The sequence below is a fragment of the Vigna unguiculata genome, chromosome 2, assembly GCF_004118075.2.
Source record: "Vigna unguiculata cultivar IT97K-499-35 chromosome 2, ASM411807v1, whole genome shotgun sequence".
In the NCBI taxonomy this organism is placed as follows: Eukaryota; Viridiplantae; Streptophyta; class Magnoliopsida; order Fabales; family Fabaceae; genus Vigna; species Vigna unguiculata.
Window position 1 is genome coordinate 28,817,705 of NC_040280.1, and position 15,167 is coordinate 28,832,871.

Here is a 15,167-nt window from a genome sequence, read left to right on the forward strand (position 1 = left end):
TCAGAACCTCCCCTCTAAAAAAATTAAGAAAACAGAGACAACATTTAGGAAGTAGAGTGTAGTAAGTAGATATAATTATTGAAGATATGGTTGACAGACAGTAATCTCTTTCGATGGAAACGAGTTGGTGGAAAAACAGTGGGCTGTGTTAGTAGTTTTCCTTTTTCAAGTAAACTAATGGCTCTATCATTACTTCTCACATCTCAACTTAAACAAAAAGTTTAAGATTTAATGATAACTATTAGGCTAATCTTTGCATAACAAAATCGATATATCATTGGATAAAAAGATTAAAAGAAACAGGGGCACGATGATTGGATAAAATATTGGACTGTAGACTATCACAAATAAATAATTTTTTCACATTTATTTATAATTGAAAGAAAGAAATGTTATTTTCAACTAGTTTCGATTATTGAGGCTGTGTTTTTTTGAGTAGATTTTCTATTAACAAGGACTGAGGTTATTATTGGTGTTTGATGTCGATGATTCAGTGAATTTGCGAGATGTACATATTTTTGAGTCTGGCTTGAGGTAAAGTGAGTTGAGCGTGAGATATGAGGTTTTACTATATTACCCTCATTAAAATCACGTTAGTTATAGGTACATGGTTGAGCTTTGGAGTGGTGGGAAGATTATAAGTAAAATGAAACCGTTTTCTTAACTTAACAAAGGGAAAGAGAATCCGTTCTTAATGGGGGTGAAACCAATTCCATGTTATGAGTTGTTGACGGAGTAATCGAATGAATCAGTTATGGTTATGGGTGAACCCATTTCCATGATCATGGTTTGTATACATATAAATGAGTTAAATATGTTTTTGATCATTCAAATTTTTTAATAAAAATTAGAATTAATTCTTTTTGAGAATTTTGAATGAATTTAATCTTTTATATTTAGAAATACGTAAATTTAGTCTTTTAAACATTTTTTTTAATTTATTTAACGTTTTAAATGCATTTCTTAGGTAATATTGAAACGAACGCGAACATGAGTTAAACTATGTAAACAGACTAAAATACTATAATAAGATGTATTTGAAACATTAAATAAATTTAATAAAATTGAATTAAAAAGATTAAATCCATATATTTACAAAGACTAAATTAGTTCAAAATTTTCAAGATAGACTAATTTAAATTTTCACTCAAAGATAAAATCATATTCAACTCTATATAAATATATGGATTTAGGATGGAGAATTAATTTTGAACATGGGGGAATCAATTCCCATAGATTTAATTATATATATATATATATATATATATATAATATAATAATTTTAAATGATAATAATAATAATAATATATTAATTTTAAAATAGTAATTTCCATCTTAATCTATTAAAAATTATTTTATCTCTATCACTTAAATTGTTAATAAACTTTTTCAATTTTCACTTTGAAATTCACTCACTTTTTTATCCAAATAATTTAAAATAAATTAAAAAACTTTTATATTCAAATCTCCTCAAATCCATCGATTTATTTTCTCTTAAATTCATCCTCACAACATAATACTACCTCGGATGTGTTTTAACAAAATATATTGTTTTCATTTTAAAACTTTTAATTAAAACTATAATGTAGATTGGAAAAACACATGAAATAACAACCTCTATCAACTTCTATGTAATTTGGGTTATTTTAGGAGAAAATATGAAAACCAGATAAAATTTTGAAGAAAAACACGACTCATTAATATTTTCATTTCTCTTATTAATTATACTGTCCAAAGTTTTAAACTAAAATAAGATTAAAAAAATACCTCTTTCTTTCATTTTCTTCCCATCGCATGCCAAAAAGAAATAAATTTTATTTACTTCTTGTTGCTTAAAAAAATATTTGTATTTGTTTTTAAAAATGTTGTATCCTGTTATCTTTCATGAGCATCATTATTAGTGATAATAAATTAAAAATACTTCCCAACATTTCAGTACATCCTCTATTAATCAAGTGCTGACTTATCTAAAATTGATCTGGTATACAAGTGTTGAGTGTTTGCACAATTTCTTGTTTTGGCAAAACTTGAGGATACACAGGGTAATTTTTTTTGTGGGAAAAAATAACCACCAATTATTTTTCCGTGGAAGTGGGTGAAAACTACAAATTTAGTTTATTGACTAAATCAAACTCTGTTTAACAGGTAAAATCATATCGTTCATTCGTTCAACATATCTAAAATGTGCAATTCCTCATATTATAGCAATGTAAGTTAATCATAACATGATTCTCCGGGTTACCTAATCTTACAATCTTCTTCCTAACATGAGTTTGACATGGAAGTTATCCCACGTAGTCACAGTCATAAACGCAGAAAACGTGGCAGAACATAATTAGACAACAACATCAGATGCACAACGTTACCAAACAACCACTCCGTCCCAAACAAAGTCCTTTGTCAACCTCAAAACCAAACCTCCCAACGTTTATTCAACGACGTTGGGCGGTTTGGTACCTCAAGTGATCCTTAACATTAACATTTACTCATTAATTCACATGACACCAATAACAAACACTAACTGCAAAAATTTCTCTCTAAAGCAAATAAAAGCTTAACTTGGCTTTGAACCTTTCTGCTTCTGCTACATTCCGTTGCATGGGAACAAGGAAGGAATAAACAACAATGACAGGATTCTCAGAGGAAGGAAGCTCCCATGGAAAAAAGTATGGAAAGTTGAAGAAAGACGAATTCGATGGTTATAACTCTGACAACCATCCAAGAAAAAATAGCCCTGTGACGTTGGAGGCACCTCTTTTGGATCCTCAAATGGCAACAGATCACACTGCTTACGACCCTTCCCTTTCTCCCTTATCGAAATCGCCATGGTCCTCTCACATGAACGAAGGACCGTCGACCTCCAACAACAACGAGGCTCTGATAGGGTCCCTGGTCCGAGAAGAGGGCCACATCTACTCCCTCGCTGCAACGAAGGACTTGTTATACACGGGTTCGGAGAGTAAAAACATTCGCGTGTGGAAGAACCAGAAGGAGTTCACGGGGTTCAAGTGCCACAGCGGGTTGGTGAAAGCGATCGTGATCGCGGGGGAAAAGATCCTCACGGGACACCAAGATGGAAGGATAAGAGTGTGGAAAGTTTCAGGGAAAAACGACCACCAACACAAGCGTGTGGCAACGTTGCCGACGTTAAGAAACTACATAAAATGTTCGGTGAAACCGAGTAATTACGTGGAAGTGAAACGACATCGTAACGTGTTGTGGATCAAACACTACGACGCCATTTCATGCCTGGGCGTGACGGAGGATCATTGTTATATATACTCTGCGTCGTGGGATAGAACTTTCAAAGTGTGGCGAACGTCGAATTTCAAGTGTCTGGAGTCTGTGATAGCCCATGACGATGCTCTCAATGCGCTTGTTGTGGGGTTCGACGATTTGGTTTTCACGGGCTCAGCTGACGGCTCGGTTAAGATTTGGCGGCGGGAGGTTCATGGGAAAGGGACAAAACATTTTTTCACGCACACGTTGTTGAAGCAAGAGTGTGCGGTGACGGCGTTAACGATGAGCGGCGAGGGGAGTCTTTTATACGCTGGTTCTTCCGATGGGTTGGTGAATTTTTGGGTGAGAGAGACAAATTTGGAGCACAGGGGCACATTAAGGGGACACGAGTTGGCGATTTTGTGTTTGGCTGCTGCAGGGAGTTTGGTCTTCACTGGGTCTGCTGACATGTCCATATGCGTGTGGAAGAGGTCACTGAGTAATGAGCACACGTGCCTTAATGTTCTATCGGGCCACTCTGGCCCAGTTAAGTGTCTGGCGGCGGAGAGGGATCTGGAAGGCATGTGCAACGAGCGACGGTGGATTTTGTACAGTGGTAGTTTGGATAAGTCCGTTAAGATGTGGAAGGTCTCCGAGAATGCAACTGCCCTACACAACCCTCAACCACCGAGGCATAGTGTTGATCACTTCCCCATTGTTTCATCATTGAAGAAAGTGGGGTCCAAATTCTAGTTCCAACAACATAAACATCTGTGTGTAATAATAGGTTGGTTAATTAGTTAGCATGTAATGAACGAACAGCTTTGGTTTTTCTGATATGTTCTCTTCCAACATTTATGTTTATACTGTGGCAACGATTTCGTATTTTTGAAGAGGAAAATCAAACACAGATATTACAAGAACCAAAAAAAGTAATATCCAGTCATTTCATAGATTAATAAATATAAATTAAAATACAATTTATGCGTATATAAATATTTGTTTTTTTGTTAACAGTAATAATTACATTGTTTAAAATTCTAACACATTAATAAATACGGGAGTTTCACTTGGCTTGCGATTTTGTTAAAACAAACTGACGTGCTGTTGAGTTAATGAATAATATCGTTTCTGTTACCAATAATTGCACCCGAAATTTGGAAATTTATCTATCATTCGAGTTAGAGATAAAAGAAAAGAAAATGCAGGGAATGGATAGAGTAGGAGCATAAAAGGACAAAGTGTTCACCAGCTGAGACCCCACGTGCCCCTCCCAATCGCGAAAAAGAAGAAAGATTCCCCGAATTCACGTCCCGTTTTTGTTTTCCTTTCCTTTTCCTTCTTCTCTCGCTCTCCAATCACACTTACCCACCCACTCTCCCCTATTCTATTATTATATTCTAATAATAATATCATTATTATTCTTTTTCTCTGCCTTCCTCACCTAAAATAACCTTTTTTGCTTTCTTCACACTCACACACATTCTAATCTAATCACCCAACACTGCACACTGCATTATTCTTACTATTCCCGTTCGTTTAACCCTTCTCTCAATCATCATTTACCAATTCTTCCTCTTTGCTTTCATGCTTTTCTTATATTCCGATTCTGTTTAGATTAGGGTTTCTCCGCGTCACCGTTATGTCGCCGGCGGCGCCCGAAGCTGCCGACTACTCATTCGCCGTTGAGTACGACGGCCCGCCGCTAACCTACGACCTTCCTCGGGCGGTGCCGATCAGTGTCGACAGCATTCCGGTCGCTGCCGTCGTTTCCCAGGTTCCTCTCTCCGACGCTCTCTCATTGCCAGTTGTGCAGCCGCTTTTGCCGCCGACGCAGCCCCCTCTCAGAACCCTTGGCTCCGAACCTAGGGGTTCCAAGTTAGCGTCCGAAACGACGGTCTCTCCCACCTCCGTGATCGCATTCGAGCATCGAGCTTCGCAGAGCAACGTCGGGGAGCTTTCCGGCGAGCTGAGCAGCTCCGGCGCGTTTGAGTTCTCCACCGGGAATGACGGCTCCGGTGACTTGTCGGATTTGGGCGAAAGTTCGAGAGTGCTGGAAGAAACTAGAAGCTCTAGTACCGCTGAGTTTTGGGACAAGTCTGGGAGAAGTTCTGGCGTGCTGAGGGCTTTGGATGGAAAAGAGAGTTTGGATTTCAACGAGTTGAATCAGCAAGATTGGGCCTCCACCGAGTCAGTGTTGAGTTTGGAGTATCCGTCAACTCGGGTTTCTTCTCTGAAGGCTGAGGATATTGATTCCAAGCGCCCCCCGGTTGTTAAGTTTGATGTGGATTCTGATGACGATGCCTTGGATGAGGAGTTTGATGTGGAGGAAACTGTGAGTAAACCTGTTAAAAGGGCACCTCTCACGAAGGGGAAGAAAGGGTCTTGTTATAGGTGCTTCAAGGGGAATAGGTTTACTGAGAAAGAAGTTTGTCTTGTTTGTGATGCCAAATATTGTGGCAATTGCGTGCTCAGAGCTATGGGGTCTATGCCCGAGGGGAGGAAATGTGTGACTTGCATTGGATTCCCGATTGATGAGACCAAACGAGGGAGTCTGGGGAAGTGCTCTCGGATGCTCAAGCGATTGCTTAACGAATTGGAAGTTCGGCAGATAATGAAAGCGGAGAGATTTTGTGAAGCCAATCAACTTCCACCTGAGTATGTTTGCGTCAATGGCCAGCCGCTTTCTTATGAGGAACTGGTTACGTTGCAGAACTGCCCGAACCCTCCGAAGAAGCTGAAGCCGGGAAATTATTGGTATGATAAAGTATCTGGTCTTTGGGGGAAGGTATTATTATTATTATCTATTTGATTTTTCTCGTGCATTTGCGATTTATACAGAGTTATAGTTTTTGAGTGTAATTTAGGATGCTGATTGCTTCATGATTTCACAGGAGGGACAGAAGCCTTCCAGAATTATAAGTCCACATCTTAATGTTGGAGGCCCCATCCAACCGGATGCTAGTAATGGAAACACTCAGGTTTTCATCAATGGTCGGGAAATAACAAAAGTTGAGCTTCGAATGTTGCAGGTCGAAGATTTATACCTAAAGGCTCTCTTAATAATCATACCTTGTTTATTGTTAATCAAAAGCGTTGAAAGGAGTCTGTTTTGGTTGTGCAGTTGGCAGGAGTTCAGTGTGCTGGCAACCCACATTTTTGGGTCAATGAGGATGGTTCCTACCAAGAAGAGGGGCAGAGGAATACTAGAGGTTATATATGGGGCAAGGTAACCTCTTACTTTTTTGAGGTGGGAAAGAAAGTACCTATAGTTCTTCTTGCCAAACGTTATTTACTATGCACTTCTTTATTTCTGCTTGTTAGGCTGGAACGAAGCTTGTATGTGCTTTCCTGTCTTTGCCAGTTCCTTCTAAATCTTCAAATTCTTTGGGAGAACAACCCTTCAGCCTAGCTAGCAGAACAATTCCTGACTACCTGGAGCATGGGGTGGTTCAGAAGCTTCTCTTGGTCGGTTGTAGTGGATCTGGAACGAGCACTATTTTTAAGCAGGTGACATTTTACTTGATAATTGAGTCTGTGAATTAAGTCATGTTTTAATACTTGCTTTGAATTGATAGTTACATTAAATTGGATAAAATATGGTCTGTAGGCATCTGCTACAGGAATAAACATTAGTATAACCTTCATTCACTTAGCAAAATGAAGAAAAGAAACTTCTATGTGTTTCCTAAGCTCTAACCATTAGTATTGACCTAGTTAATCACAATATATTGTGCGCAGTAATATTGTCAATTCTGCAAAGGTTGCTATATATTTTAATTGGATGCACAACTATGATACTCTCCTTTATGTCATCTAGCATTTCCTTGTTCAGAAAGGCCTACCTTTTGGAATAATTGACAACCGACTTCATAGTTGGATGTGGTAGGCGATTATTCATGGGAACTTAAGGAATTGTTTATATAGGATTTTGACAAGCCCCTCCTCAATGTAAAAACAAAGTCACCAATAGAGATGCTGGAACTAGTCAACTTATTCACAGAATTGCAAATATCTGTTGCAGGCAAAGATTTTATACAAAAGTGTCCCATTCTCGGAAGATGAGCATGAAAACATAAAGTTGACCATTCAGAGCAATGTTTATGCCTACCTTGGTATACTGCTGGAGGGACGGGAGCGTTTTGAAGATGAAAGTTTGGGTGATTCGAAAAAAAGACAGTCATCTGTACTTGACAGCACAGGTAGGATGCATTTTCTCTCTCCCTTATCCTCAGAAATATGTGCTTTTTATTGAGGTTTGACTTGTTATCCTGGCTATCTTTCTTGTAAAGCACCTATTGTGCCCCATTTAGTTGCCATGAGTTTGTTCTAAATGGCTTGCAGCATACTTGTGTTTGTTTGAGTGGAGTTATAGTTCATAATTATGTTTATATGTCCTTCTGCTTATTTATACTTAAAGGTCGAGTTACAATTATTGTTTTCTTCAGGAAGTAGTCCAAAACATGATGACAAGACTGTATATTCCATTGGCCCAAGATTGAAAGCGTTCTCTGACTGGTTACTGAAAACTATGGTATCTGGCAAACTTGATGCTATCTTTCCAGCTGCTACTCGTGAGTATGCTCCACTGATTGAGGAATTATGGAATGATGCTGCCATTAAGGCCACATATGAAAGAAGAAGCGAATTGGAAATGCTGCCTAGTGTTGCAAGTTATTTCTTAGAGCGGGTAAGATAATTCTTTAATCTATTATTTAGCATTTGTGCTGTTATCAAATTAATTGTGTAAAACCCTTTTATGTGTAACCCACTAACTGTTGTTAAAAATAGGTAGTTGAGTTCTTTAGGGAATGGCCACTTTTCATTTTTATAAGGGATTTTATCTATAGTCAATTTCTTCTGCAAATACTGAGAAAACAATGGAGGGGTGAATAAAATTGTTGTACACGGGGTTTGATAAGTTTAAATGAATTAGTAGGTGTTTGACGGGTGGGTGAAGCGTGGTTGTAAAGAAGGATAATTTCTCAGGTAGAGGTAGCGACTATTGTACAACGGATATCAGACAGAAGCTTTAAACTTGCAGAGTAACAAATAAATTTCGGTCTAGCAAAGTCAGCAGTTTGTGAGAACAAGTTAAAACTGCTCCTCGCCTGTTAAGCTTTATTAGAATGCTAGGTCAATATTATTTTATTGTTTCTCCATCTTGTGTCCTTATAGGTTTCCATTTCTATATTTCCTCTCCTAGAAAAAATGGTTGGGTTAGTATCTTGATTAGTTGTGCTGTTCATGGACACTATATATTGTCTCTGACTATGACAAGTTGTTCTGTTTCAGGCTGTTAAAATTTTAAGGACGGACTATGAACCCTCAGATTTAGATATCCTTTATGCAGAGGGAGTTACTTCATCTAATGGGGTGGCCTGTGCGGAGTTTTCATTTCCCCAATCGGATTCCGAGGAAACCGTTGACACTACTGATCGCCATGATTGTTTTGTTAGGTAGGTGAAAATATTTCTGGGCCAGTTATGTACCAAAATTGTGTTTTAGCTCTGATTAAATCCAATTGATCTTATAATTGTTTTCTCTTGGAAAATAGTGGCATCAGTGAAAATACCAAAATAAACAGGTAAATAATAGCATTAGTGAAAAATACCAAAATAAACAAAATTCAGGATAAGTGTGGTAGAATTGTAGTAAGGAGCCTATGGCTGTGATGAAATATTTTTTTCACTGGTATTGATGTTTAAGAAACATGGTAGAGGGTTTTGCCATCTCTGGATATGAATATGAAGTGCTCTCACGTTTTAATTTTAGTGTTTCTATTTTTTATATTTTAGATCAATCTGTATATCGTTGGACAGTAGTGCCCATACTACTGTAATGGCTACTGTAGAGATTTTATAGCCTGGTTTAGTCGTTAAAAGCAAACTCCGTTTCTTATGAGGAAGATGTGGTGCCATTTTGTATATTTGTTTCAAATGGGCGGAATATGATTTTTCTGTCATGCATATCTATTTATGCCAGAAATATCATATGATGTTGCTGATTTTCGTATTTGTGAATTTGAATCATAAGGATATTTATTATGTGTTCCTTACCATGTGTCTTTATCGGATGTTTCTGATTTGTACTTTTTTTCTGGTCAACAGGTATCAACTAATTAGAGTGCATGCAAGGGGCCTAGGAGAAAATTGCAAGTGGCTAGAGATGTTTGAGGATGTTGAAATGGTTATCTTCTGTGTTTCCTTGAGTGACTACGATCAGTTTTCTGTCGATGGGAATGGTTGTCCCTCTAACAAGATGATATTGAGCAGGAAGTTTTTTGAAACCATTGTCACTCATCCAACCTTTGAGCAAATGGACTTCTTGTTGATATTAAACAAATTTGATTTGTTTGAGGAGAAAATTGAACAAGTTCCTTTGACCAAGTGTGAATGGTTCTCTGATTTCCATCCAATAATCAGTCGCAACCGTCCCAACAGCAATAGCAACAGCATTAATAGTAATCCCTCCCTTGGTCAGCTGGCTTCCCATTACATAGCGGTTAAGTTTAAAAGGCTTTACTCATCTCTTACCGGAAGAAAGTTGTATGTGTCCCTGGTGAAGGGGTTGGAGCCTGGTAGTGTGGATGGGGCACTTAAATACGCCAAGGAGATTTTGAAATGGAACGACGAGAGACCAAACTTTAGCTTGAGTGAATATTCAATGTATAGCACGGAGGCGAGTTCATTCTCTCATTGATTGCTGATTCAGGCAAGCGTTGTTAGTCATACTAGTGTATGGCTCGACATCGGTTCGTGTACATATTACTAACTAGGAGTAAAATGGATCGTTCCTCGTACTAGCTATCTCCACTTGTAAGATTCAGTAGATGTTAAACATGTAGGTAAGGTTTCCAGCAATTAGAGAGTATGCTGGTGAGTCAGTCAGCACATACCACAGATCAATGTGTAATGTTCAAATTCATTTTTTATTTTTCATATGGTTAGGTAACATCTTCATGATAGAATTTTTATATCACACTTTGTCAGTCTGTCAACTTCTGTTTTAGTTGCAAACCTGCTTTTGTGTGCAGTTCATGTACTAAGGCGATATTTCATTCAAGCCTAAGATTTTAACTAGGCTTTATGGCGTTATCCTGATTGTGAATGGCATAAAGATGACATAATATTTGTGAAGGCTTTGCATTACTTTCGTTTATTTTATTTTTTTTCTAAAAGTTCAGAATTATCAGAGTACTACAAATTACACCAGCTTTTATAACACAGTGCAACTTTGTTAAACATGCTACTGTTATTACAAGATAGATAGCCCGAATTTCAGAACCTAGAGGCTTCGTGTACAACTAGTATACTATAATCTAGTTCTCATAAAGTTTGGTGTCTAGACGCGGGGTTAGGAGAACTTCTAGCGGTGTTGCTTTTAAATTTGTGAGTCCAAAGCTCTCTGTCATGTCAACAACTTGATTTGAAGGAGAAGCAACCTTGAAAGAGTGTAAGAGTCTAGACAAGGTCAAGTGCACCACACGCAGAGCTAGTGAGGTACCTGGGCATGCTCGCCTTCCAGAGCTAAAAGGGACGAGCTCATAGTTTTGACCCTTTACATCAACATCTTTGTGGCTTGTCAAGAACCTTTCAGGCTTGAAATCATGCGGGTCACTCCAAACACGACCATCCCGATGGATCTTCCAAGCATTCACCATTAATTGTGTGCCCGCAGGAATGTGGTAGCCGCATGAAAAGGTGCAGTCTTCCATGGCTGCTCGAAGGGTGATAATGGGACTGGGTGGATATAGGCGCAGAGTTTCCTTCACAACGGCTTGGAGGTACACTAGCTTCTTTATGTCAGATTCTTCGACTTTCCTTTCCTTCCCTATAAGAGTGTCCAGTTCATGTTGGGTTCGTTCAAGTTCTGCTGGATGGTTAAGCAGCAGAGACAGCACCCATGTTAGCGTGACCATGGTGGGGTCAGTTCCTGCTAAAATCAAATTCTGCAAAAGATTTACAACCCCATGGTTGTAATCCAAAGTAGGATGTCAAACAAAAAGGTGATGTGCACCAAAAGCTGAGATTTTCTTCGTGTGAGCAGAAGAAGGGTGTTATACTGATTCGGATTCTAAGACATAACGTAAAATTTGGAGAAGTGGAATTTGGTTACGTGCGTCAATAGCTTATGACATTTGCAAGACAGAAGGGTGTTTAAGGAAGAGAGTTTTTCTTCTAAGGAAGTGGACCCTACTGGACTTGCAAAACTAGTAGCTTTTGGCATGTTGTTTTGTCCCTTGTGAAAAGACTTGAATAGACGAGCCGAAATATCAATAGTCTTTGTTTGAAGCAAGGTTGCACAATAAATTAAAAAGTGGGGAAATTTTGACACAGGTCACGGTGATAGTGGTAATGGTTTTCGTCAACACAAAAATTGTACTCTTCTAGCATTTAAAGAATCACTGTTCAAACAATATTATATGTCAATCTTTTCCAAATTTATGTCTTGTACTCTTGTGTTTCTGTAGGAATAAACCCTTTTCAATTTATTACTTGGTAAGACAGACATAAGACTGCAGTGGTTTGAATATTGATCCATAAAAGTGGTTCGCCAGATATGGTATAATTTCTCTGATAAGCTTGTCCTAAATTATAAGGTTTATAGCAGTAAGTCCTAAATTTGTTATGAACTCCAATTTTATGTTCATCGGATAACATGCAGGAATTATAGTTGCAAGAAGCAACCGTGAAAACAAGATAGGTAAACATTTACGTACCAGGCAAGTGGCCTTGATGATGGTATCTGAATCATAACCAGAAATCTCTGTACCCTGCAGAACATTCAGCAAGACATCCATGAAATCATCGCGTTCTTCCTTTCCATTCACACTCAAAGCTCTTTTCCTCTTGTGTTCCTCTAGCCAACCTTCAACCAGAGTGTCCAATTCACTGGCAGTTCTCTTCATATCCTTTTCATATCCATTGATATCTAGCCACCCCAGAAACGGAAATGCATCAGACAACACAAACGCCCCAAACAAACATACCCAGTCCCTCATAACTCTCCTATACCTTCTTGCTTCACCATCTGCACAACCATCACCAACCCCACAATACGGCTTCCCTCCCACCATCCTGATAGCAATATTATGTGTCAAATCTCCAAACCACTGCTTCATATCAACCAAAACTCCTCCCTCCGGACACCCTTCTTTCGACCATAACTTGTACAGCCCCCTTACTGCAGCATCTAACTCAAACGTTCTTGTGTTTCTGAGGGGCTCAAGCCGGTTGTTAGAGAGAAGCTCAATGGTTGCTAGCTTCCGTACTTGACGCCAGTAAGGACCATAAGGAGTGAAACCAAACATGGCATAGTTATAGCCCATTAGCTTCGAGGCTGCAACACAGGGCCTGGTGGAGAATGCTTTGTCATGGACAGTAAAACACTCCTTCGCCATCTCCCAGCTACTCAACACCAGAACTTTGTATGAACCAAGTTTTATTGTGAAAATTGGTCCATGTTTCTCAGCCATGACCCCCAGTGTTTTGTGCGTAAGTTGATGACTCCCGAAGAGGTGCAAATGGCCAATAATTGGCCATGCACCTGCTGCTTGAGGTGCACTACAGATCTTTGTATTGCCACCAAGTGTTTTCTTAAATTGATAAAACAAAGAGCACACTAACACGGCAATAATGCCTGAAACAAGTGTTTTAAGCAGAAAAGCATCCATGATCCTGACGCTCTTGAATACCAAATTAAGGTAAAGAATTTATAAACAACATGTATGTCGGTTATGTAGTTGCTTAGCCTAGCCTTGCATCTACCATCTATATATAATGTAGAGTGTCACTTCATGTTGCCTCTTCTTTTCTATTTTTTCACCGTTAGCAGTGGGGTTAAGTGCTCAACTAATCATATAAAAACACCTTATCATATATATATATCAAACACTTTAATCACTGATATTATTCCTTCTTATTTCTCTTTGTATATTACTATCATATTACTTTTTACACACACGTGTATGTGTATAAACTTGCTTGTTAAACATAAAAGATGAAGGAAAAAAAAAATGAATAGAAACAAGTTTATATACTTTTGGTTATTAAAGAGACTCGTCTCTCATCCAATGCGATAATTAATCTTCTTGAGAGTTTCAATAGGACGGCATAGAAAGAAGTATACTCAACAACATCCACACTTTTATTTGGTAGCATTAGGTATGCTAAATTTTTTTCTTTTCATTGAAAAGAAAAACCTTGACAACTACTTAACAATGGTATTATACAAATAAATAATTACTTATTAATCCCATAATAATAATATAAATTTATGATTAATTATTTGAATAAGATTGTTATTTAATTATTTTGTATATATTATTTCTCATAATAAAAGTATTTTATACGAGTTTTACATCTTATATTTTATTTATAATATTTATTTTGTTATATCTGAATATTTTTTCTTATAAATTCTCTTTCTTGCCAAAATAATATGAAATTCATTCTAATTTTAATTTTTTCTATTATCTTTCCTTCGCTTGATTTTCTCTCATTATAAAAAAATGTGTCGTTAACAATCAATTTTAATGACCAAAAGTTGGTAGTCACACAAATTTATATATCAATTTGCAAAATAAAAAAAAAATTGATTACTAAAATAGTCACTATTATAAATAAAAAGTTATAATTGGTCTTAGTTTCTAAAATTTAGCTACTAAAGTTTTAGTTACTATAAAAAATTAGTCATTAAACATTAGCTACTAAGGTTTTTGCTACCAAAGAAATTGATTTCTAAATTAATCTCTAATTGACTACAAATTTAATGCCTAATTATAATTTTGTATTTATAATAGTGACTATTTTAGTAAACTAATATTTTTTATTTATTTTATAGATTAATATCTAAATTGGTAGTATAATAACTAACCACTTTTAATCACCACAATGATTATTAATGAGACATTTTCGTCTCTTTTCATTCTTACTTTCTTTCATTTCATTTGGTTTACTCAAAATCTCAATTAGCACATAGGTTTCCACGATTTTTCTAATTTCTCTAAAGTTTATATATATATATATATATATATATATATATATATTTTGTTATTGATAACTCATTTAAATTCAACTTTTCCATTAATCCATGTATCTTTATTTAGTCTACATATAATAACAAATTCTTAGGACTTGTTACAAAAGTTATAATGAGAACTTTCTTAAAATATCCTCAGCTTTTGGAGGAATTAAACATGTGAATCAAATGCATTTGAAAGTGAATTATCCAACTACAATTTTTGGCTGAAAATTTGTTAATTTAATTGGACTTCCCGTTTAGGGTTTATATGGTTATTTTCTTTGTAAAAAATTCTAGAAAGAAAAGAAAATTTTTACTTTTCCAAATAGTTAATTTCAGAAGAGAAAATAAATTCCAACTTATTTATAAACTAACTGGTACTAGTTCAGTCATGTAATTTCTTTAATTTCTTTTAATTTACATATAAACTAATTTTATTATTTTTTAGTAAAATCTCTTATAAAAAAAATTGTTGAAGAAATCCTAAATGTAGTGGAGCCATCCAATTTCTATCTTGTGGGGTGTGTGTGTGGACCTTAGAGAAGTGAGTGAGTGAGTTAGTCTAAGGCCACTTTTTCTTCACAATAACAATAATTGATTCAAACCTAACATGACCTTCCACAACAAATAACTTCGCTCTCAATCGCTTTTCTTCTTTTCTCTAACGCTGTGGAAAACCGAAATCCACTATATACCTTTATATTTATTTTTTGTGTTATTCTCCTTTGTGTTCTCCTTTTCAATAATCAAATTTCTATTTCTTCACATCGAAAAAAAATATTTTATAAATTTTACAAATGAGATTGGTTCATGTCTATCTATTTATAAAAAGAAAAAAGAAAAAGAAAAATTACTTCACTACAAATATTGAACATTTTTCTTCAAATAAACAAAAAGATACAACCAAACCCTAGTACAAGAGT

At 36.5% G+C, this 15,167-nt stretch overlaps 3 protein-coding genes across 3 annotated transcripts; 2 read left to right on the forward strand and 1 right to left on the reverse strand.

Moving 5' to 3' along the window:
• Positions 1-2,192: 2,192 nt before the first annotated feature.
• Positions 2,193-4,120, forward strand: LOC114173297 (protein JINGUBANG-like). Its single transcript, XM_028057587.1, has one exon. The coding sequence runs from the start codon at positions 2,626-2,628 to the stop codon at positions 3,970-3,972; it is 1,347 nt and encodes a 448-aa protein (XP_027913388.1). The 5' UTR covers positions 2,193-2,625; the 3' UTR covers positions 3,973-4,120.
• Positions 4,121-4,673: 553 nt separating this feature from the next.
• On the forward strand, positions 4,674-10,358 carry LOC114174135 (extra-large guanine nucleotide-binding protein 1-like). Its single transcript, XM_028058903.1, has 8 exons — positions 4,674-6,007; positions 6,114-6,251; positions 6,344-6,448; positions 6,544-6,729; positions 7,244-7,421; positions 7,668-7,909; positions 8,515-8,678; positions 9,330-10,358. The coding sequence occupies exons 1-8, from the start codon at positions 4,862-4,864 to the stop codon at positions 9,919-9,921; spliced, it is 2,751 nt and encodes a 916-aa protein (XP_027914704.1). The 5' UTR covers positions 4,674-4,861; the 3' UTR covers positions 9,922-10,358.
• A 58-nt stretch (positions 10,359-10,416) lies between these two features.
• LOC114174136 (cytochrome P450 CYP82D47-like) lies at positions 10,417-13,034 on the reverse strand. Its single transcript, XM_028058904.1, has 2 exons — positions 11,942-13,034; positions 10,417-11,170 (listed from the first exon to the last, which is right to left on the reverse strand). Exons 1-2 carry the CDS (start codon positions 12,893-12,895, stop codon positions 10,541-10,543), a joined length of 1,584 nt encoding a protein of 527 aa, XP_027914705.1. The 5' UTR covers positions 12,896-13,034; the 3' UTR covers positions 10,417-10,540.
• Between the last annotated feature and the right edge of the window lie 2,133 nt (positions 13,035-15,167).